The 23881-nt window shown below is 48.9% G+C and overlaps 3 protein-coding genes across 11 annotated transcripts in view; all 3 read left to right on the forward strand.

The window, feature by feature from the left end:
- The first annotated feature begins 123 nt into the window (after positions 1-123).
- On the forward strand, positions 124-7742 carry LOC137306237 (uncharacterized). 3 transcript variants are annotated; one of them, XM_067975364.1, is made up of 7 exons: positions 125-232; positions 674-703; positions 1767-2018; positions 5097-5210; positions 6079-6157; positions 7121-7156; positions 7283-7742. In XM_067975364.1, exons 1-7 carry the CDS (start codon positions 208-210, stop codon positions 7377-7379), a joined length of 633 nt encoding a protein of 210 aa, XP_067831465.1. In that variant the 5' UTR covers positions 125-207; the 3' UTR covers positions 7380-7742. The 3 variants fall into 3 exon arrangements, with proteins under 3 accessions (XP_067831467.1, XP_067831465.1, XP_067831466.1); XM_067975365.1 differs by having other exon boundaries at positions 7295-7742; XM_067975366.1 differs by lacking the exon at positions 7121-7156 and having other exon boundaries at positions 124-232; positions 7295-7742.
- A 2176-nt stretch (positions 7743-9918) lies between these two features.
- LOC137306239 (scavenger receptor cysteine-rich type 1 protein M130-like) overlaps positions 9919-23881 on the forward strand; it is a 55387-nt gene continuing 41424 nt past the window's right edge. For 3 of the 7 annotated variants that reach the window (XM_067975372.1, XM_067975375.1, XM_067975374.1), the window contains exons 1-2: positions 12425-12608; positions 23018-23080. In XM_067975372.1, the coding sequence (XP_067831473.1) occupies positions 12590-12608; positions 23018-23080 (82 nt within the window). In that variant the 5' untranslated portion in view covers positions 12425-12589. Of the gene's footprint in view, positions 10245-12422; positions 12609-23017; positions 23081-23881 lie in introns of those variants that run through there. The other 4 variants (XM_067975371.1, XM_067975376.1, XM_067975373.1 and 1 more) reach the window with 4 other exon arrangements.
- LOC137306238 (von Willebrand factor A domain-containing protein 7-like) overlaps positions 21709-23881 on the forward strand; it is a 141658-nt gene continuing 139485 nt past the window's right edge. Inside the window, exon 1 of the mRNA XM_067975368.1 lies at positions 21709-21845. The gene's annotated coding sequence lies outside the window, so the exon portion shown is untranslated. The remainder of the gene's footprint in view (positions 21846-23881) is intronic.

Consider the following 23881-nt stretch of genomic DNA (forward strand, 5'->3'; position numbering starts at 1 on the left):
TGGAACTCTCTCTTCCCCAGGACATCAAAACTCTGGGACTCCTCTCCTGCTTTCCGTCTGCAATCGCAGCCCAGCCTCGGGGTCATTTCCGTGCTATTTCACGGTCTGTTTAGCCTCGACACTGTCCTGGACTCTGACCTTTCACCTAAGTTTCCCAGTTTTTAAAAAAGACATTTCTTTTTCTAATCCAGGAGTCTCGCCGCCTTCATGATCTGCATCGCAGAGGCTTATGGTAAGTACAAAGAAAGCAAATTCGCTACGTTTAAAGGCACAATCTTTTCTTTATTGGCCGTTTGGGACAAAATGGCCATTCTTTCCTCTGCGAGCCTGCGTCCCCGGGTTTCAAACTGGGGTCGAATGACCCTCTGATCAGTGAGGGCAATGAGTGGGGGGCGTGGGGCGGGAGTGGGGGCGTGGGCTATGTGGGATCATCTGATTTCTGTGCGTCTGGGGCCGGACTGGGCCATTTGCTGTGAGCGTTGTTTTCTTTTTTTCCCCCCTCTTCCGCTCCCCTTTCACCCCCGTGCTTCCCCGCCCCGCTTTCCCCTCCCTTCTCTCTCTTTTTCCCCCCCCCCCCCCCCCTTATTTCTGTAGCCGTGTGTCCACCTCATGTGCAGGCTTTAAACAGTTATTGAGCTTCTCATTAATGCTTGTTCTGTATTTGCTGTTGCAGGACGTGGGAGTGACCTAAGCAAAGGGACAGGTAAGGCATCCATCTCTAACTTAATCCTTTCTTTGGTCCACCCCAGTCCATCACCGGCATCTCCACATCATTAATCCTTTCTGGGCTTTTAACCAGTTTTATCTCAATGGTGTTAGATTCTCGGGGTTGGCCGGTATTGCACTGCTTTACAGAGCAGAGGAGTCCCAGGTTCTGTCTCCAGTCCGTGCTAAGCTGGCTGCACTGTCCTGAGGTGGGGGCTACCTGCAATCTACCTGCCCCGGGAGTGTTTGATGGGACAGTGTAGAGGGAGCTTTACTCTGTATCTAACCCCGTGTACATGCCCTGGGAGTGTTTGATGGGACAGTGTAGAGGGAGCTTTACTCTGTATCTAACCCTGTACCTGCCCTGGGAGTGTTTGATGGGACAGTGTAGAGGGAGCTTTACTCTGTATCTAACCCCGTGTACCTGCCCTGGGAGTGTTTGATGGGACAGTGTAGAGGGAGCTTTACTCTGTATCTAACCCTGTACCTGCCCCAGGGGTGTTTGTAGTCGTAGTGAAAATGTTTCCACTTGTGGGGGAGACCAGAACTCGGGGCCATAAATATAAGATAGTCACTAATAAATCCAATAGGGAATTCAGGAGAAACTTCTTTACCCAGAGAGTGGTGAGAATGTGGAACTCACTCCCACAAGGAGTAGTTGAGGTGAATAGTGTAGATGGATTTAAGGGGAAGCTGGATAAACACATGAGGGAGAAAGGAATAGAAGGATATGGTGATAGGGTGAGATGGAGTAGGGAGGGAGGAGGCTCGTGTGGAGCATAAACACCGGGATAGACCAGTTGGGCCGAATGGCCTGTTTCTGTGCTGTACATTCTATTGAAATTCTCAAATTGCCTTGGTGGGATTTGAACTCTCGTTCGCTGGGTCACTGGTCCAGTAACGTACCTGCTCTACCAGTGTACCCCCTAAAATGTGTCTGAACAGGGCCGTGCATTTGTGTTGAGCAGAAAGTTCTCAGAAATATGAAATGTCTGGAGCTCTTTCCTCCGCCCCCCCCCCCCCCCCGATATGATACATTTTCCACAATTTCTGTGTTGCAGCGCTGACCTGCAGTCTGACCAATAAAACCACTCTAAGCTGTGCGTGCTCTCCGGAGAATGGTCAGTACGCTCTGATAAGCCAGCCCTTGAGCAACCTTGTGTTTAACTGTACCCGATGTCACCGGAACCTTCTGCGGCAACCTCACTGCGGCAACGTCAGCGTTCACGAAGATAGCCACCACATTATCCTGAGCCGCAGCCAGGAATTTCCAGGCAAGGACTACTACTGCCACATCCATCAGTGCATAGCAGGTAACTTTTTTTTTTATTTGGTCTGGCTGCAGCACGTGGGGACCGTTTGCGAAACTCGCTGCGCTGTGTTTGTAGGAAGGATGGGTGCAAACTGCATGGATAGTTTACAAAGGGTCGTTTTTAAAAAAAAAAGGAGTCTTTCAGAAATGATATCTGCGTGGGGCAGATAGATAATGGCCAAATTGGTACTGCCCATTGAGATGTGCAGGGAATCTTTTAATGGGATAATGTAGAGGGAGCTTTACTCTGTATCTAACCCTGTACCTGCCCTGGGAGTGTTTGACAGGACAGTGTGGAGAGAGCTTTACTCTGTATCTAACCCTGTACCTGCCCTGGGAGTGTTTGACAGGACAGTGTGGAGAGAGCTTTACTCTGTATCTAACCCTGTACCTGCCCTGGGAGTGTTTGACAGGACAGTGTGGAGAGAGCTTTACTCTGTATCTAACCCTGTACCTGCCCTGGGAGTGTTTGATGGGACAGTGTAGAGGGAGCTTTACTCTGTATCTAACCCTGTACCTGCCCTGGGAGTGTTTGACGGGACAGTGTAGAGGGAGCTTTACTCTGTATCTAACCCTGTACCTGCCCTGGGAGTGTTTGATGGGACAGTGTAGAGGGAGCTTTACTCTGTATCTAACCCTGTACCTGCCCTGGGAGTGTTTGATGGGACAGTGTAGAGGGAGCTTTACTCTGTATCTAACCCTGTACCTGCCCTGGGAGTGTTTGATGGGACAGCCAATTTGCACACAGCAAGGTTGCGCAAACGTCAGGAGTGGGGGCTCGAGCCCACGAGCTTCTGACTGCGAGGCGAGAGTGCCACCCACAGAGCCACGACTGACACCAAATATTTAAAAGTCTACGGGTTTTAATTTTGCACTTCTACAATCAGCTGCCTCAATGAAACACCGCAAATTGCAGGGACAACACAGGGCTGAGATGCTGTGGACTGAGATTGGCCGATTGTGTGCGTGTGTGTGGTGATTGCAGTGTGGGTACATGCCTATGGGTGGAGCTGCAGCTTATCATTCAGTACCTAAGGCCGGAATATGAATCATAGAATCCTACAGCACAGGAGGAGGCCGTTCGGCCCATCGTGCCTGTGCCGGCTCTTTGAAAGATCTATCCAATTAGTCCCATTCCCCTGCTCTTTCCCCAGAGCCCCTGTAAATTTGTCCTTTTCAAGTATTTATCTAATTCCCTTTTGAAAGTTATTATTGAATCTGCTTCCACCGCCCTTTCAGGCAGCGCATTCCAGATCATCACAACTCGCTGTGTTTAAAAAAAACATTCTCATCTCCCCCTCTGGTTCTTTTGCCAATTACCTTAAATCTGTGTCCTCTGGTTACCGACCCTCCTGCCACTGGAAACAGTTTCTCCTTATTTACTCTATCAAAACCCCTCATGATTTTGAACACCTCGATTAAATCTCCCCTTAACCTTCTCTGTTCCAAGGAGAACAATCCCAGCTTCTCCAGTCTCTCCACATAACTGAAGTCCCTCATCCCTGGGACCATTCTGGTAAATCTCCTCTGCACCCTCTCCAAGGCCTTGACATCCTTCCTAAAGTGCGGTGCCCAGAATTGGACACAATACTCCGGCTGAGGCCGAACAATGATTTTAAAAAGCGTTTAGTGTAACTTCCTCGCTTTTGTATTCAAGGCTGCTTTTTTTTTTCATAAATCCAAAAATCCCGGGTGCTCTTTTTTTTAACAGCCTTCTCAACTTGTCCAGACACCTTCAAAGTCTGCTCATCTCTCAGGTGCTGAGCCCCGCTTTCACCAGAATTACAAGGGTTGCCAATTAATCCATGCAGACTGTTCCTGCTTCGAACTTCCGAAAGCTGTGAAGGAAGAGGATTGTTAGCTTTGCCCGCCTGTCTGTCTGTCTCCCCTTCATGCCCTGTTTTGTTCATTGGGACTGTTGGTTCGATCGTGCCTCTGGTCGGCCATCTTGTGTGTACATAATGTTTTTAACGGGACCAGGTTCTAGGGTCAAACAAATCCAGTCAGTTTTTTGAACCGAAGAAGGGCAGGGGGGAGTTCTCCCCCGGTGTTCTGGGGTCAATAATAAACCCTCAACCAACATCACTTTTAAAAGAAAAAAAAGAGATGATCTGCTCGTTTATCTCCTTGCTGTCTGTGGGATCTTGCTGTGCGCAAATTGGCTGCCGCATTTCCTACATTACAACAGTGACCACACTTCAGAAAAGTATTCCATTGGCTGTGAGGCGCTATGGGACATTTTTTTTTTATTCGTTCACGGGATGTGGTCGTCGCTGGCAAGGCCGGCATTTATTGCCCATCCCTAATTGCCCTTGAGAAGGTGGTGGTGAGCCGCCTTCTTGAACCGCTGCAGTCCGTGTGGTGACTGTTCTCCCACAGTGCTGTTAGGAAGGGAGTTCCAGGACTTTGACCCAGCGACGATGAAGGAACGGCGATATATTTCCAAGTCGGGATGGTGTGTGACTTGGAGGGGAACGTGCAGGTGGTGTTGTTCCCATGTGCCTGCTGCTCTTGTCCTTCTAGGTGGTAGAGGTCGCGGGTTTGGGAGGTGCTGTCGAAGAAGCCTTGGCGAGTTGCTGCAGTGCATCCTGTGGATGGTACACACTGCAGCCACGGTGCGCCGGTGGTGAAGGGAGTGAATGTTTAGGGTGGTGGATGGGGTGCCAATCAAGCGGGCTGCTTTATCATGGATGGTGTCGAGCTTCTTGAGTGTTGTTGGAGCTGCACTCATCCAGGCAAGTGGAGAGTATTCCATCACACTCCTGACTTGTGCCTTGTAGATGGTGGAAAGGCTTTGGGGAGTCAGGAAGTGAGTCACTCGCCACAGAATACCCAGCCTCTGACCTGCTCTTGTAGCCACTGTATTTATATGGCTGGTCCAGTTAAGTTTCTGGTCAATGGTGACCCCCAGGATGTTGATGGTGGGGGATTCGGCGATGGTAATGCCGTTGAATGTCAAGGGGAGGTGGTTAGACTCTCTCTTGTTGGTGAAAAGCGCGATAGAAATGCAAGTTTTTTTTTTCTATTTACACCACTCATTGTTTTATCTACTCTGTCACTTTGATTTTGCGTTTCACAGTTGGAGGTTACCACGGACAGGATAGGGCGGGCGACCGAACACCTGTTACGTCGAGTGGAATGGGACAAAATGGGACCCACAAGAGCACCAGCGATGCGAAAGGCACGGAAACAGGTCAGTGTGATGTGTACACAGTCCCGATCCTCGACCCAACAGGGTGCCGCAGTGTTCCGTCACCTCCTGTACCTGGGTTTAAATCCAGTCCTCCAAACCGATGGAAGCCTCCTCCCCTTTGGGGGGCCTGGATGACGCGTTGGGGTCCGTCCTGTTCTTTTGTCTCTGGGCCTTCTGCGTCCAGCTTGGCCCAACACCTGGAAGCTCTCCTCTAACTGCCAGCACTAGGGATTGTAAATAGACTGTGATTCCATTCTGGGCACCGCACCTCAGGAAGGATATATCGGCCTTGGAGGGGGTGCAGCGCAGATTCACCAGAATGATACCCGGGGCTGAAAGGGTTAAATTCCGAGGACAGGTCGCACAGACCGGGCTTGTATTCCCTCGAGTGTAGAAGATTAAGGGGTGATCTAATCGAGGGGTTTAAGATGATTGAAGGATTCGATAGGGTCGATAGAGAGAAACTATTTCCTCTGGTGGGGGGAGTCCAGAACAAGGGGGCAGAACCTTAAAATTAGAGCCAGGCCGTTCAGGGGTGATGTCGGGAAGCACTTCCTCACACAAAGGGGAGTGGGAATCTGGAAATCTCTCCCCCCAAAAAGCTGTTGAGGCTGGGGCGGGTCAATTGGAAATGTCAAAACTGAGACTGATCGATTTTTGTTGGGTGAGGGGGATTAAGGGATATGAGCAAAGGCGGGTAGATGGAGTTAAGATACAGATCAGCCATGATGTGACTGGTTGCTCGAGGGGCTGAACGGGCCCCTCCTGTTCCTGTGTAACAGGCTCGAGGGGCTGAATGGCCTCCTGTTAATGTTACTGTGTTGTTGGAAGACATTTTTCATGACTGATTCTCACTTTGTTTCTTTAGTGGCCGTTGATGGTCTTGGTCTTGGTCTTGGTATTGTCGGCCTTGTTTCTGTTGCTATAGCTCTTGGTTTCCTGGTACGGTAAGCACTCACTTCTTTTCATTGCTGACTAAGTTGTTTTTATATATATATATATATATATAATATATATATATAATGTTACCATCTTCCTGCAGCTTCCCAGAATTCCGTGGCATCAGCGTGTAGATTCCGCAGAAAGTTTTCAAAATACCGCTCCCACACCGGCAACACCTCGATCTTAAAATTCTCCTCCTCGCGTTCAAAGCCCTCCATGTTCTCCTCGCCCCCCCCTCCCTATCTCTGTAACCTCCTCCAGCCTCTCCGACCGTCCGAGATCACTGCGTTCCGCCCTCTTGCCCATCCCCCGATTCCCATCGCTCCACCATTGGCGGCCGTGCCTTCAGCTGCCTGGGCCCTGAGTTCTGGAATTCCCTCCCTAAACCTCTCCGCCTCTCTCTCTCCTCCTTCAAGACGCTCCTTAAAACCGACCTCTTAGACCGAGCTTTTGAATCCTGTGAAGCGCCTCGGGACGTTTTACTATGTTAAAGGCGCTATATAAATGCAGGATGTTGAAACGCGGCAGCCAATTTGTGCACAGCAAGGTCCCGCAAACAGCAATGAGATCATCTGTTTAATGATGTTTGTCGAGGGATGAATATTGGACCAGGACACTGGGGAGAACTGCTTTGCTCTTCTAATAGTGGCAATGGGATCATTTACATCCACCTGAAGGCGCAGACGGAACCACAGTTTAACGTCCAATCCGAAAGACGGCAGCGCGGGGCGCTCCCTCCGGGTCGACCCTCCCTCCGGTGGGGGGGGCGCTCCCTCCGGGCGCTGGATTATGGGCTCAAGTTTCTGGAGTGGGGGCTCGAACCAACGACCTTCTGACTCCGAGGCGTGAGTTTTGGGGCATCCTGAGGTCGTGAAAGGTGCTATAATCAATGGAAGTTCGTTCGTTATCTCTTTTTGTGCCAGTCTGGAGCTGAGTATTGGTAATTCTGGTTTGTATTTTACTCTCAGGTTTTGCTGGAAGAAAAGAGTCAAGAAAATTAAACAGTAAGTTTAAAAGAAAATCGCAGGGTTAGGTGGGTGCGGCGACCCTGAATTTGGGGTCACCAGGTACATGTTAAGATGGTTTACCGTACTTCACCGTCTAAACAGTGATGTTTTTTTTTTCTCTCGGCTGTACCGCAGAGGGGGTGGTTTGATGAATGAGTGCGTGCCTGGATCTGTCCAATCGTCTCGGTCTATCTTAACTGAGCCAGCTTCGGACGCCTAATCCTGAATTGGTGTAATGCATCGCCACGTCGCGGTTTTCAATACCCACTGATGAGCAGGAAAGACCGACACTCGCGGAAAGTTCTAAAGATGTCGGGCCTTCGGTTCTCAACAGCAACCTGGCTCTCAAAACAGAAGAAGCAGAGACAGTGGGTTCACACCGTTCTCGAGTGGTACGTCCGTCCAACCAACCATTGTCGGTGCTACGATGCGAGAGTGCCTGACCTGAGCCTTATTTATTCCATCTAATCGGTGTCTGAACTATTTATTGTCCAGGTCCACTAATCGCTGGGAAAGACTCCACACTAATATATAAGCTATAAATATTGCTATTGATTTGTACTAATAAATGTTAGCTTACAAATTTTGGTGTCACTCGTTCTTTGATTTAGTTATGCTATTCGCCTCAACTACTCCTTGTTGTAGTGAGTTCCACATTCTCGCCACTCCTGAATTCCCTATTGGATTTATTAGTGACTATCTTATATTTATGGCCCCTAGTTCTGGTCTCCCCCACAAGTGGAAACATCATCTCTACGTCTACCCTGTCGAACCCTTCTCTCTCGAGGAAGGAACCCAGCCTGTTCAGTCTTTCCTGATGGTTACGAACCTCAGTTCTGGTATCTCTCACTGTGTGGCCTGTACAAACCAGCTGGCTTTCTCTGATAACTGACCGTTATTAAAATTGTCCGACTTTCATTATGCCCTCTGACCACTCGCCTCCCTCCGACGGTCACAGGGTCGGTGCTGAGGTCCTGTTGAATGATACACTAGTACGAATTCGGCTCTGCCACAGGCCTCTGCACTGAAGATGCCCCAGAACTGCTGGGTGCAATTGCACGTTTCACCTCTTACTGGGCTAATGATTTGGTGACCTGGCTCCATTTTGGTTTTGTAATCCAGGAAGCTACATCATTGAATAAATTTAAAACAGAAATAGACAGTTTCCTAGAAGTAAAGGGAATTAGGGGAGCGGGCAGCAAATTGGACATGAATTTAGATTTGAGATTAGGATCAGGTCAGCCATGATCTTATTGAATGGCGGAGCAGGCTCGAGGGCCCGATTGGCCTACTCCTGCTCCTATTTCTTATGTTGTTATGTAATATGGGCAGTGCCCAGTTCCACCACATGGTTTGCACTGACCGGAAAGCTCATTCTTACACCGTGTTTTAATATTTAGTTCAAATTAAACATGCCATCCGATAGCTGGATTTCAGGTAGAAAAACGGCCTATGAACATAAATAGGAGCAGGAGTAGGCCATTCGGCCCCTCGAGCCTGCTGCGCCGTTCAATCAGATCGTGGCTAACCTTCGATCTCAACTCTACTTTCCCACCCTATCCCCTGGTTTGCCCCAGAGTCCAAAAATCTATCGATCTCTGCCTTGAATATACATCTTCTTACTGTCTCCTAATCTAGAAACTCATTTTATCCCCAGGTCCTTCAAACTGCAATTCCTTCCCTCTACCCTGTAACCTTTTAAGCCCCCACCTCGATGGTTTATTCACTCCTTAATTCAGTCCATTCACTTGAGTATCGAAGGCTAAGGGCTCGAGGTGTTTTAAAATGTTAAAAGGATTCGATAGGGTAGACAATGGAGAAACTCTTTCCTCCAGTGGGGGGCACAATCTTAAAATTAGAGCCAGGCTGTTCAGGGGTGATGTCAGGAAGCACTTCTTCACACAAAGGGGAGTGGAAATCTGGAACACTCTTTTCCCCCAAAAAGCTTTTGAGGCTGGGGGCCAATTGGAAATTTCAAAACTGAGACCGACAGATTTTGGGTTGGGTAAGAGTGTCAGAGCATGAGGTGCAGGTCAGCCGTGATCTGATTGAACGGCGGATCAGGCTCAAGGGGCTGAATTGGCCTCCTTCCTACGTGATCGCCTACTCTTTTCAACCTCGCTGTTGTCCTGCACTCACCATGGACCTTTTTTACCTGGGAAAATATTGAGTAGCGCCCCCTCTTCGAGAGTTCATGTACAAAATTGAGGGGCAGGAAAAGCCAGCCCCACACCTCGTGATAGCCAGAGCGTCGTCCGACATCCAATCTATTCCTGCCCTTTAGTTTAAATTTGTGCCCTCCCCAATCTGATAAAACTGGAATAATCTATCAATAGGGATGTTATCCAGCCCCTTAATTATTTTCTAGCCCTCTATCAGGTTATCATTAAGTCTACGCTGCTCTACAGTAAATAGACCAAGGTCCTCGAGGCCCATCTGAGGTACTTTAAGCGAGGAGTCATTCTTGCCATTCTCCCCTGGACCTCTTCCCCTGTGTCGCCCAACACGTGAGGGGATCCAAACTGGGCGCAGTACCCCAGGTGCCATCTGACCGGCCCACCTGTATTGTGATTTGCATCTGCCTGTCGAGTTTGGAGGAAGTGCTGCTTTCCGCTGCTTAGATGGTTATCGCGTCCTGTCACCACTTCAATTCTCACTCCCTCTTCTGCTCGAGCACGTGCCTGGCAGAGCGGTGACTGCGCGCAGGTTCGGAGTGACTGCAGTCTGTGCCTCAAAGTCCACGACCTCAATCAATCACTGAGGTCCTGGAGCTGCGTTGAATTGGACACCACTGTCCCGATTGGAGGGGAGAAAACATCCCTGATTTTCCTTTTCTTCCGTTTGACTTTGGGAAGAAACTTTCACTTCTTAAATTTTTTTTTTAAATTTGTTATTCTCCAGAACGCAAGGCCAGTGTTATCTGCGTCCCCGTTCCCCCCCCCCCCCAAATCTCTAGCTGACCCTTCAGAAGGAAGTGGTGGTGGGCCGCCTTGAACTCATTCGCTCGCTGGGACCCACTTCAGAGGGCAGTTAAGAGTCAACCGCGTTGGTGTGGGGACTGGAGTCACGTATCGGCCCGGACCGGGTAAGGACGGCAGGTTTCCTTCCCTAAAGGGACGTTGGGGGAACTTTATTTGTAGTTCAACTTTGGGAAGATACTTAATTTTTAAAAATATTCATTCTCGGGATGTGGGCAAAAACATTTATTTATTTACTGACTTATATTTGGACGCTAAGGGAATCAAGGGATATGGGGATCGGGCGGGGAAAGTGGAGTTGAGGTCGATGGTCGAAGGTCGGCCAGTAACTTGAATGGCGGAGCAGGCTCGAGGGGCCGAATGGCCTACTCCTGCTCCTATTTCTTACGTTCTTACCAAGGCGGGTAAATGGAGTTAAGATACAGGTCAGCCATGACCCCAAATTGAATGGCGGAACAGGCTCGAGGGGCTGAATGGTAATTAGTAAAAAAAAAACAGAGAGGAGATGAGCAGACATTTTTGTTTAAGCAATTGGATAGATCTTTCAAAGAGCCGGCACAGGCACGATGGGCCGAATGGCGGCCTCCAGTGCTGTACGATTCTATGATTATCTAGACGTGTTCATGGCTTGACTTCCTAGAAAGGAGTTGTTGTGCAAAGTGGAGAGGCTGTGCTGGGATCGGGGAGATGTTTCACACACCCAGCACAGCACGGTGACCGGGGTTTGGGGGGGGAGAGAGAGCAGGAAAGAAAGAACCTGCATTTATATAGCGCCTTTCACAACCTCAGGATGTCCCAAAGCGCTTCCTACAGCCAATGAAGTACTTTTTTTTTGAAGTGTGGTCACTGTTGTAATGTAGGAATTTGCGCACAGCAAGATCCCACAAACAGCACTGTGGTAAATGACCAGATCATCTGTTTTTTTTTAGTGATGTTGGTCGAGAGATAAATATTGGCCCCAGGACACTGGGGAGAACTCCCCCTGCTCTTCTTCCAATAGTGGCCGTGGGATCTTTTACGTCCACCAGAGAGGGCAGACGGGGCCTCGGTTTAATGTCTCATCCGAAAGACGGCCCCTCCGACAGTGCAGCGCTCCCTCAGTGCTGACCCTCCGACAGTGCGGCGCTCCCTCAGTACCGACCCTCTGACAGTGCAGCACTCCCTCAGTACTGACCCTCCGACAGTGCGGCGCTCCCTCAGTACCGACCCTCCGACAGTGCAGCACTCCCTCAGTACTGACCCTTCCACAGTGCAGCGCTCCCTCAGTACTGACCCTCCACCGGTGCAGCGTTCCCTCAGTACTGACCCTCCGACAGTGCGGCGCTCCCTCAGTACTGACCCTCCGACAGTGCGGTGCCCCCTCAGAACTGGCCCTCTGACAGTGCGGTACCCGCTCAGTACTGGCCCTCTGACCCTCCGACAGTGCGGCGCTCCCTCAGTACCGACCCTCCGACAGTGTAGCCCTCCCTCAGTACTGACCCTCCGACAGTGCGGCGCTCCCTCAGTACTGACCCTCCGACAGTGCAGCGCTCCCTCAGTACTGACCCTCCCACAGTGCAGCGCTCCCTCAGTACTGACCCTCCGACAGTGCAGCGCTCCCTCAGTACTGACCCTCCGACAGTGCGGCGCTCCCTCAGTACTGGCCCTCTGACAGTGCGGTACCCTCTCAGTACTGGGCACTGGGAGCATCGGCCTGGATTTAGGGCTCAAGTCTCTGGAGTGGGGTCTTCGAACCCACAACCTTCTGACTCAGAGAGAGAGAGGCCCACTGAGCGACAGCTGATGTAGCAGAGATTCTCACAAACAGCATTGCACAGTGAATAGTGGAGAGCAGTTAACACTGGGATTTGGAAGTAAGTAAGGGGGGTGATTTTAAACCCCAAGAACGGGCGAGTTGACGGCGGGTGGGAGACGAAAATAGTTTTTTTTTGGTCGCAACCCCAAAATTTTCGGACTTTGCGATCCTGCACTTTTCCGCACCGATGTAAAACCCAGAAATAAAGCCGGGTTGCGGTCACGACACAAAAAACAACTATTTTCAACTCCCACTCGCCCCCCAAACCCACCCGTTCTTGGGGTTTAAAATCACCCCCAGGGAGGGGGCAAAATATCGAATGAGCAGAAATCGCGCAGTGAGCGATGATTAGCACCTCCGATAAAATAATCAAGGGAGGAAACAACACCGAAACTTGTCGTCTCCAGCCAGCCGAGCGAATACGTCGCATAGAAAGGTTCAATTAATATCTGATCTCATTTCTCGTGTGTGTGTGAAACGCTGGCAGGTGTAGCTTGTGCGAAGGAGGAGAGCCCCTTCCTCTAAAGAGCAGTAGGATCGACAACAAAAAAAACTTCACAAACCCCACGAGAATATTTCAGACGCAGTTTGGAAAGAAAAGATCCCCCGGACAGGCAGACTTTGGACTCGCTGTCTTATTTTCAAGCGTTTGTGTAAATGTCACTTGACGGCCGAGGTAAGGCGAGACTTTACTTAAAGCAAATTACTTTAGGTCGGAGGGAGAAAAGGGGGTTTTAAAAAAATAAGCTGCCAACCCTGGGGGAGAGCTTTGAAATCGAAACAGGGAGACGCGGAGAATCTGAGCTCGTTCGGCTTGTGGAGTGTCTGATTTATTAAAGTCACTCTGGATTGTTGGTTTCAAAATTAAGCGCAGCTGTTCCCCCAGATGTGAGACTAAATTCTTTTAAATTTGCTCCATCTAAGCAGGCACTCAAAGTCTGTTTGTGAATCCAATCGAGGCGATTTTCTCCTCCCCCGGTGTTTAATCCTTACCGAGATCATCACTCGCCTTTTGCATTGGTCAGGGAGTGTTTAGAACCCAATTACATACTTCAACAAAAATTAAAGTTAAGAACGATTTCTGTTTTAATTCCCTGTTATATTGTGCCCTGTACATAAAGTGCTACAAAGTCCCAGTGGATATATTTCAGTTGTGTTCTGCAACGCACTATAAATTCTTCTGAGGGTTCGGGTGTCTCCAAACTCGCTGTCACTCATTTAATTTTCTCTCCCTATCCCTGCGTTTCGAGCTTGAACTGTGGGGACCTGGAGAGACTGGACCAGAGCGGGGTGGAGGGAGTGGGAGAGGGGCGAGGGGTCACAAGAGACACGGGCCAGAGCTCTGGGAATCTCCCAGGAGGACTGGGAATAGCAAGGGAGGAACATGGGAACAGGGGGAGTTCATTTAGTCCTTCAAGGCTGTTCCGCCATTCAATGAGATCATGGCTTAGGGAGGGATGTTGGAGACACTGAGAGATGTCGGAGACACGGGGTGGATAGCAGGCAGGGGAAAGATGGGCGATATTCAGAGGGTGCGGAGATGGGGGCAAGAGCAGAAGGGAGACGGACTATATTTAACCCTGATTAGATATCGAGTCATTTGTTCAAGCTCCAGACTCCACTCCCCTGTCACAAAACCCGTTTTGTAGCCTTTTAGAACATCGGGAGTTTAGTGTTTGTTATCCCTTTGGTTTTAAAACCAGGTGCCGAGACGAGGCAGCAAAGTCTGAGTGTTGACTGAAGGGCTGTGTGACATTTTAACTCGAGTTTACTGATTTAATCTAAAAGCAAATTTTAAAAAACACACCATAATGGAATAAAAGCAACTATGACAGGTCAAAATAAAAGCGATATTTTTAAATTAAATATTTTATTTCAAAATAGAAACATTTTTTATCCATTTCAAAATAGAAATGACATTTTTTATTAAATTTTATTTCAAAATAGAATAATTTTTTAAGAAATATTTTGTTTCAAAATAGTAACTACATTTCTTATTACATTTTATTTCAAAATAGAAACATTTTTTATTCATTTCAAAATAGAAATGACTTTCTATTTTGAAATAAAATTTAATAAGAAATGTAGTTACTATTTTGAAACAAAATATTTCTTTAAAAATGATTCTATTTTGAAATAAAATTTAATAAAATCATTTTTTAAGAAATATTTTGTTTCAAAAGAGTAACTACATTTTTTATTACATTTTATTTCAAAATAGAAATGACATTTTTTATTTTATTTCAAACTACATTTTTTATTCAATATTTTATTTCAAAATAGAAACATTTTTTAATAACTTTCATTTCGAACTAGAAACGACATTTTTAAAATTTTATTACAAAACAGAAAAGGACATTTTTCTCCCGTGTACTTTGGCATTTTGAAAACAGTTGCGGCGGAATTTCTTCACCGTGTTGGAAAAGGAATGGGCAGTGGTGTCTCGACCTTTCTGATATTACATTCAGTTCCCCTCTCTTGTTCCCCCTAGGCTCCAAATCCTGCCCCCCCCTCCCTCCATCCCATATCCTCATTGTGCTGAAATCTAGACTCGTCATCCCATCTCTGACTCAACTCCCAGGACGTCAACGCTCCCCTCTCCCAGGCCACCCTCCTCTTCCTCCTCCCTTGGTTCCAGGGAATCGATCCTGAATTCATGGACTGGTAGAATCTCACGGCACAGGAGGAGGCCGTTCGGCCCGTCGTGCCTGTGCCGGCTCTTTGAAAGGGCTATCCAATTAGTCTCACTCTCCCCCCCCTGCTCTTTCCCCCGTAGCCCCTGCAAATTTTTCCCCTTCAAGTATTTATCCAATTCCCCCTTTTGAAAGTTATTATTGAATCTGCTCCCACCGCCCTTTCAGGCAGCACATTCCAGATCAGAACAACTCGCTGCGTAAAAAAACATTCTCCTCATCTCCCCCTCTGGTTATTTTGCCAATTATCTTAAATCTGTGTCCTCTGGTTACCGACCCTCCTGCCACTGGAAACAGTTTCTCCTTATTTACTCTATCAAAACCCTTCATGATTTTGAACCCCTCGATTAAATCTCCCCCTTAACCTTCTCTGCTCTGAGGAGAACAATCCCAGCTTCTCCAGTCTCTCCACGTAACTGAAGTCCCTCATCCCTGGTCCCATTCTGGTAAATCTCCTCCGCACCCTCTCCAAGGCCTTGACATCCTTCCTAAAGTGCGGTGCCCAGAATTGGACACAATACTCCAGCTGGGGCCGAACCAGAGTTTTATAAAGGGTTTAGCATAACTTCCTTGCTTTTGTAGTCTATGCCTCTATTTATAAAACCATTGAATTTTATCTCATCTCCCCTCGTTCCATTCTTAAGGTGTTCCCAGTTTCTCAATTTAAACATCTTGCAACTCACTGGCTTTTTATGTTATGATATAATAATTACAATTATTCCTTGTGACAGTTCTAAGGGCCCAAAATTTATATTGAACTTTTCAGACAGGTTGAGAAGGCTGTAAAAAAAGCATACAGGATCGCGGGCTTTATTAATAGAGGCCTAGAGTACAAAAGCAAGGAAGTTATACTAAATCTTTTCAGGACAGTTTTAAACAAGAAAGAACAACTCCAGGCAAAGACATTGCTTTGTTCTTTCCAAATCTGTGTGCGTGTGTTTATTTTAAGGCAACCGTACATTTTTAACCCGTCAAATCTTTTTTAAAAATTGTTCTATCGCCATTTCAGGACATGGTGTATTTTGCAAGCTCTGATGCAAAGCATCTTGTGTTTGCATTTTTATTTATTTAACGTTCAATACTTTTAATTTCTCTCTCTTGCTTTTTGCATCGCCTCGTTTTTTAAAATTCTCATCTTTATTCTGAAATCCCTCCATGGTCTCCTCGCCCTCCCCTCCCTATCTCTGTAACCTCCTCCAGCCCCCTACGACCCTCCGAGATCTCTGCGTTCCTCCAATTCTGGCCTCTCGTCCATCCCCCGATTCCCATCGCTCCACCATTGGCGGCCGTGCCTTCAGCTGCCTGGGCCCTAAGCTCTGGAATTCCCTCCCTAAACCTCTCCGCCTCTCTCTCTCCTCCTTTAAGACGCTCCTTAAAACCTACCTCTTTGACCAAGCTTTTGGTCACCTGTCCTAATATCTCCTTATGTGGCTCGGTGTCAAATTCTGTCTGATTTACGCTCCTGTGAAGCACCTCGGGACGTTTTACTACGTTAAAGGCGCTATATAAATGCAAGATGTTGCTGTTTAGAATTTGCATGGGGGAAAAGTGGCATTTTATTCGCGTTGCTGATGAAGTATTTTTAAAAATGTGTTTTCTCAAGCTGTGCAAAAAGGTTTTTAGAAGCGGCTTAAGGATTTTGTTTTACACAGCGAGTTGTTCTGATCTGGAATGCGCTGCCTGAAAGGGCGGTGGAAGCAGATTCAATAATAACTTTCAAAAGGGGAATTGGATAAATACTTGAAGGGAAAAATTTCAGGGCTGTGGGGAAAGAGCAGGGGGGGAGTGGGACTAATTGGATAGATCTTTCAAAGAGCCGGCACAGGCACACTCATAACAACTCGCTGCATACTAAAATGTTTCCCCATCTCCCCCTCTGGTTCTTTTACCAATTATTTTAAATCTGTGTCCTCTGGTTACCGACCCTCCTGCCACTGGAAACAGTTTCTCCTTATTTACTCTATCAAAACCCCTCATGATTTTGAACACCTCGATTAAATCTCCCCTTAACCTTCTCTGCTCTGAGGAGAACAATCCCAGCTTCTCCAGTCTCTCCACATAACTGAAGTCCCTCATCTCTGGGACCATTCTGGTAAATCTCCTCTGCACCCTCTCCAAGGCCTTGACATCTTTCCTAAAGTGCGGTGCCCAGAATTGGACACAATACTCCAGCTGAGACCGAACCAGTGTTTTATAAAGGGTTTAGTATAACTCCCTTGCTTTTGTACTCTGTGCCTCTGTTTATAGAGCCCAGGACCCCCTTATGCTTTTTTAACAGCCTTCTCAACCTGCCCTGCCACCTTCAATAAAGAGCAGGGTCCCATGCCTGCGTTCAGTTCCTCGACCTGCTGCTTCAGTGAAAGTGTTGGTTTAAAAACAGCCGCTGGGATTAAGGGCCAGTCAGCGCTGCTTGTGAGGGGAGAGTTGTGTTGAATGGGACCGTTCAGATGGGCAGGGGTCCGTGGGCAGCTGTACAGATTCCTCACCCCCTCTCGTCTCTGCCAAGTGTTGGGCCTGGCACAAGGGGAATAAGTTGGGGGGGGGGTGCAATTAACACCCCTCAGATTCACCAGAACGATACCAGGGGGCTAAAAGGGGTTCGAATTATAGAGTGTCTGCAGCACAGAAGGAGGCCATTCGGCTCATCGAGCCCGTGCTGGCTCTTTGTAAGAGCAAACGGGTTAAATTCCGAGGGCAGGTTGCACAGACTGGGCTTGTATTCCCTCGAGTGTAGAAGATTAAGGGGTGATCTAATCGAGGGGTTTAAGATGATTAAAGGATTCGATAGGGTCGATAGAGAGAAACTATTTCCTCTGGTGGGGGGAGTCCAGAACAAGGGGGCAGAACCTTAAAATTAGAGCCAGGCCGTTCAGGGGTGATGTCGGGAAGCACTTCCTCACACAAAGGGGAGTGGGAATCTGGAACTCTCTCCCCCAAAAAGCTGTGGAGGCCGGGGATCAATTGGAGTTTTCAAGACTGATCGATTTTTGTTGGGTGAGGGGATTAAGGGTTACAGAACCAAGGCGGGTAGAGGGAGTTAAGATACAGATCAGCCATGATCTAATTGAATGGCGGAACAGGCTCGAGGGGCTGAATGGCCTCCTCCTGTTCCTGTGTTCCTAAGTTAGACAGAAAACACAAACATGAAAAATGGTGGATTTAGGATGATTGCAGATTGTAAACTGGCATTAAAAAACAATTAATTATTTACTGAAGTCAGACAGTGGCAGTTATTACAGGTAGTTTATTGCCGAGGGGAATTACTGATCAGTAATCTGATTACGTTCCACAGCTGGGAGAGGCCTGTTAGCTGCACTGCTTCAGGACAGAGTTTGTAACGGTCTCCCGGCCCTTAACCTCCTCTCCCTCCTTTTCTGGGGCTCGGCTCGAGAGACACACGCCATTGTTCCTGTGGTCAGTCTAGACCGTGTCGGCAGGCAGTTTAACGGGGATGGGGTGGGGAGTCATCGCAGCCATGATCATGGTCACATTCACTCACACGTACACACTCACATTCACTCACACGTACACACTCACATTCACTCACACGTACACACTCACATTCACTCACGTTCACACACACACTCACACGTACACACTCACATTCACTCACATTCACACACACACTCACACGTACACACTCACATTCACTCACACGTACACACTCACATTCACACACACACTCACACGTACACACTCACATTCACTCACACGTACACACTCACATTCACTCACATTCACACACACACTCACACGTACACACTCACATTCACTCACATTCACACACACACTCACACGTACACACTCACATTCACTCACACGTACACACTCACATTCACTCACGTTCACACACACACTCACACGTACACACTCACATTCACTCACACGTACACACTCACATTCACTCACACGTACACACTCACATTCACTCACATTCACACACACACTCACACGTACACACTCACATTCACTCACACGTACACACTCACATTCACTCACATGTACACACTCACATTCACTCACGTTCACACACACACTCACACGTACACACTCACATTCACTCACACGTACACACTCACATTCACTCACATGTACACACTCACATTCACTCACGTTCACACACACACTCACACGTACACACTCATATTCACTCACGTTCACACACACACTCACACGTACACACTCATTCACTCACACGTACACACACATTCACTCACGTTCACACACACACTCACACGTACACACTCACATTCACTCACACGTACACACTCACATTCACTCACGTTCACACACACACTCACACGTACACACTCACATTCACTCACATTCACACACACACTCACACGTACACACTCACATTCACTCACACGTACACACTCACATTCACTCACGTTCACACACACACTCACACGTACACTCACATTCACTCACGTTCACACACACACTCACACGTACACACTCACATTCACTCACACGTACACACTCACATTCACTCACATTCACACACACACTCACACGTACACACTCACATTCACTCACGTTCACACACACACTCACACGTACACACTCACATTCACTCACGTTCACACACACACTCACACGTACACACTCACATTCACTCACGTTACACACACTCACACGTACACACTCACATTCACTCACACGTACACTCACATTCACTCACATTCACACACACACTCATGCGTGCACTCACACATTCACACACATACACTCATGTGCACACTCACACGTACACTCACATTCACTCACATTCACACACACACTCACACGTACACACTCACATTCACTCACACGTACACACTCACATTCACTCACATGTACACACTCACATTCACTCACGTTCACACACACACTCACACGTACACACTCACATTCACTCACACGTACACACTCACATTCACTCACATGTACACACTCACATTCACTCACGTTCACACACACACTCACACGTACACACTCATATTCACTCACGTTCACACACACACTCACACGTACACACTCATTCACTCACACGTACACACACATTCACTCACGTTCACACACACACTCACACGTACACACTCACATTCACTCACACGTACACACTCACATTCACTCACGTTCACACACACACTCACACGTACACACTCACATTCACTCACATTCACACACACACACTCACACGTACACACTCACATTCACTCACACGTACACACTCACATTCACTCACGTTCACACACACACTCACACGTACACTCACATTCACTCACGTTCACACACACACTCACACGTACACACTCACATTCACTCACACGTACACACTCACATTCACTCACATTCACACACACACTCACACGTACACACTCACATTCACTCACGTTCACACACACACTCACACGTACACACTCACATTCACTCACGTTCACACACACACTCACACGTACACACTCACATTCACTCACGTTACACACACTCACACGTACACACTCACATTCACTCACACGTACACTCACATTCACTCACATTCACACACACACTCATGCGTGCACTCACACATTCACACACATACACTCATGTGCACACTCACACGTACACTCACATTCACTCATGTTCACACACACACTCACGCGTACACTCATGCGTACACTCACACGTACACACATACACTCGTGCACACTCACGTTCACTCACACACACTCACGTGCACACTCACGTTCACACACACACACTCACACATACACTCACGTGTTCACACTCACGCTGACACTCTCACGTTCACACACACGCACGCTCACATGTACATTCACGTGTTCACTCACGCTTACACTCACACACAGTCACACTCTCTCTCACACACAGTCACACTCTCGCACACTCACACACACACTCACTCTCTCTCTCACACACACACACACCCAGTCACACTCACACACATTCCAGCAGCAGTCACCAGGTAGCCAACGAAAGCAGGAACCCTGCCTGCTTCCCCGCCCGCCCTCCCCCCATCCCTCCCTAACGCGGGGTGGGAGGGGGTCTGAGGCCAGTTACAGGCCCCCAGCCCGAGATGGGATAACTCGGCCCCGACTTGGGGGTGAGACCTGCTCTGCTCCGTGGAGTTTGCTTTTACACCGGGAGGGGCGGGCGTCTGCTGTACCATGGTGAGGGGGGAGTTGGGGAAGAGAGAGAGGGAGCGGGCGCCTCGCGTTGATGCCAACGGCTGCAGGTTGGCGTTTGATGCCCACCCCCCGCCTACAGCCCGCAGCCTGCGAGCTGCTCGTATTATCAGCCTCCATCTGCGGCTGTGCCCCCCCCCTCCTCCCCCTTCCCCCGCCCTCGATAACCGTCTCTCTGCGCCTCAGCTGACTTCTTCACTTTTGCAAAGTGCCCGGGCCACCGAGCGAACCAATAACTTCGGCCCGGGAGAGGGATCGGTTGTCTGGTGAGCAGCGGCTACAGGAGGAGGTCAAAGGGTTTAATCACCTCGGCCGGGAGCAGGCTGACCCGTGACCCCGTGACGTGGGCGTCTGGTGGGGAGACTGCGGTTCGAAAGGATAGAACTACGCACATCGAATGGAAAGGCATGGGTCGGGGAATCAGATACTTGTCTTATCTCAGCATCAGTAAGCTTATTATCACCAGTATTCAAACCATTTCTGTGTTCAGATAAAAGGAAATATCCATCTATTTTTAGTCTTATAACTGTTTCACTCAATGCAGCGTTAAACTTGTTTTTTCCAAATACTTGCAATGGTGAAACAACCATCAGCCAGCCCTGGCTGCGTTTGGTAGCGCTGTCTCTCTCCCTCTCTCTCTCTATCTCCCGCTCTCGCTCCCTCTCTCTCTCTATCTCCCGCTCTCTATCTCTCTCTCTCTTTCTCTCTCTATCTCTCTCCCACTCTCTCTCTCGCCCCTTGAGTCTGAAGGTCGTGGGTTCGAGCCCCCACTCCAGACACTCAAGCCCCATAATCCTAGCCCGACACTCCCCCAGTGCCAGTACTGAGGGAGCGCCGCACTGTCGGAGGGTCAGTACTGAGGGAGCGCCGCACTGTCGGAGGGTCAGCACTGAGGGAGCGCCGCACTGTCGGAGGGTCAGTACTGAGGGAGCGCCGCACTGTCGGAGGGTCGGTACTGAGGGAGCGCCGCACTGTCGGAGGGTCAGTACTGAGGGAGCGCCGCACTGTTGGAGGGTCAGTACTGAGGGAGCGCCGCACTGTCGGAGGGTCAGTACTGAGGGAGCGCCGCACTGTCGGAGGGTCAGTACTGAGGGAGCGCCGCACTGTCGGAGGGTCGGTACTGAGGGAGCGCCGCACTGTCGGAGGGTCAGTACTGAGGGAGCGCCGCACTGTCGGAGGGTCAGTACTGAGGGAGCGCCGCACTGTCGGAGGGTCAGTACTGAGGGAGCGCCGCACTGTCGGAGGTGCCGACTTTCAGCTGAGACATTAAACCGAGGCCCCGTCTGCCCCTCTCAGGTGGATGTAAAAGATCCCACGGCCACTATTTCAAGGAAGAGCAGGGGGGAGTTCTCCCCGGTGTCCTGGGGCCGATATTTATCCCTCAACCAACGTCACTAAAAAAATCAGATGATCTGGTCATTTATCACATTGCTGTTTGTGGGATCTTGCTGTGCGCAAATTGGTTGCCGCGTTTCCTACATTACAACAGTGACCACACTTCAAAAAATAAAGTACTTCATTGGCTGCAAAGCGCTTTGGGACGTCCTGAGGTGGTGAAAGGCGTGAGAGAAATGGGAGTTCTTTCTTTTGTGCCCAGTTAATACTGGTTATGGGTGAAGATTTCACAAGTGAGTGATTGTGTACCAGGATCGGGTGTCGGGGGTTTGGACTCCCTGCTCCGCTTTCTCTCCCATTGATTTGAATCTCCAACGTGTGCCCGAGTTGCACGTATACCTGCCTTTTCCAACGCGGAGGCTTGGAGTCCCGCTCTGGGTCATTTCACCGCTGGCGGCTTCCCTTACGATTCGTCCCTTTCGTCACTCGAGCCAGGACGTGTGTCTGCTCGACACCAGTCAGCGGCTGAGTCATTCCGTGAGTCTGCTCTGAGAGGGCACAAACTCGGGACGTCCCAAAGCGCTTTACAGCCAACAGAGTACTGTTTTTTTTTTAAGTGTGGTCACTGTCGTGATGTAGGAAACACAGCAGCCAAATTCGCGCACAGCAAGATCCCACAATCAGCGATGTGATAAATGACTCCCATGACGCTACCTGACCCCCCCCAGACGCTCCCTGACCCCCTCCCCCCACGGACGCTCCCTGACCCCCCACCCCCGGACGCTCCCTGCTCCCCCCCCTCCCCGGATGCTCCCTGACCCTCTAACTCTCCCTGACCCCCTGGACTGAGTAATGTAACACTCTCCATTTTCTCATTAACACAGGCCCCACTCTGCGTCAAATGATGGAAGTCGTTCTCCTGACACTGGTTATACTTGGGGCCACAGGTAAGAATTCAAAATACTATTCTTCCAATATCTTAAGTATTTGTTAATATTTTATTGCGATTAATTTGTTTCTTGCCCTGTGGTTGTGATTCTTTCCCCACTGCCCTCCTGCCAGCGTTGTCTCTTTGGGCCACAGATTCCCTGGATAACATCCTTCCCTTCCCCCTCGTCCCATGTGACCATTCCTCACTGAGATACGATCGGCTGTTCAACCATGGGGGGAATTGCAGCCATACCTGACTCGTCCTCACTTGACTTTTTGCTGTCTGCAGTGGCTCAGAGGGCAGCTCTCTCTCGCTCTCTCTCACTTACTTCCGAGTCGGAAGGTCATGAGTTCGAGCCCCCACTCCAGAGACTCGAGCACTAAATCCCGTACTGAGGGAGTGCTGCACTGTCAGAGGTGCCGTCTTTCGGATGAGGCGTTAAACCGAGGCCCCCCGCCTGTCCCTCTCAGGTGGGTGTAAAAGATCGCACGGGCCGTTATTCCGAAGACGAGCAGGGGGAGTTCTCCCCGGTGTCCTGGGGCCAATATTTATCCCTTATCAATCGGGTATGGTAGCATAGTGGTTATGTTACTGGACTAGTAATCTAGAGGCTTGGACTATTAATCCGGAGTCATGACTTCAAATCCCGCCACGGCAGCTGGGGAATTTAAATTCAATTAATTAAAATAAAATCTGGAATTAAAAATACTAGTATCAGTAATGATGGCCATGAAACTACCGGATTGTCGTAAAAACCCATCTGGTTCACCAATGCCCTTTAGGGAAGGAAACCTGCTGTCCTTACCCGGTCTGGGCC

The sequence above is a fragment of the Heptranchias perlo genome, chromosome 42 (genome assembly GCF_035084215.1).
Source record: "Heptranchias perlo isolate sHepPer1 chromosome 42, sHepPer1.hap1, whole genome shotgun sequence".
NCBI classification, from domain to species: domain Eukaryota; kingdom Metazoa; phylum Chordata; class Chondrichthyes; order Hexanchiformes; family Hexanchidae; genus Heptranchias; species Heptranchias perlo.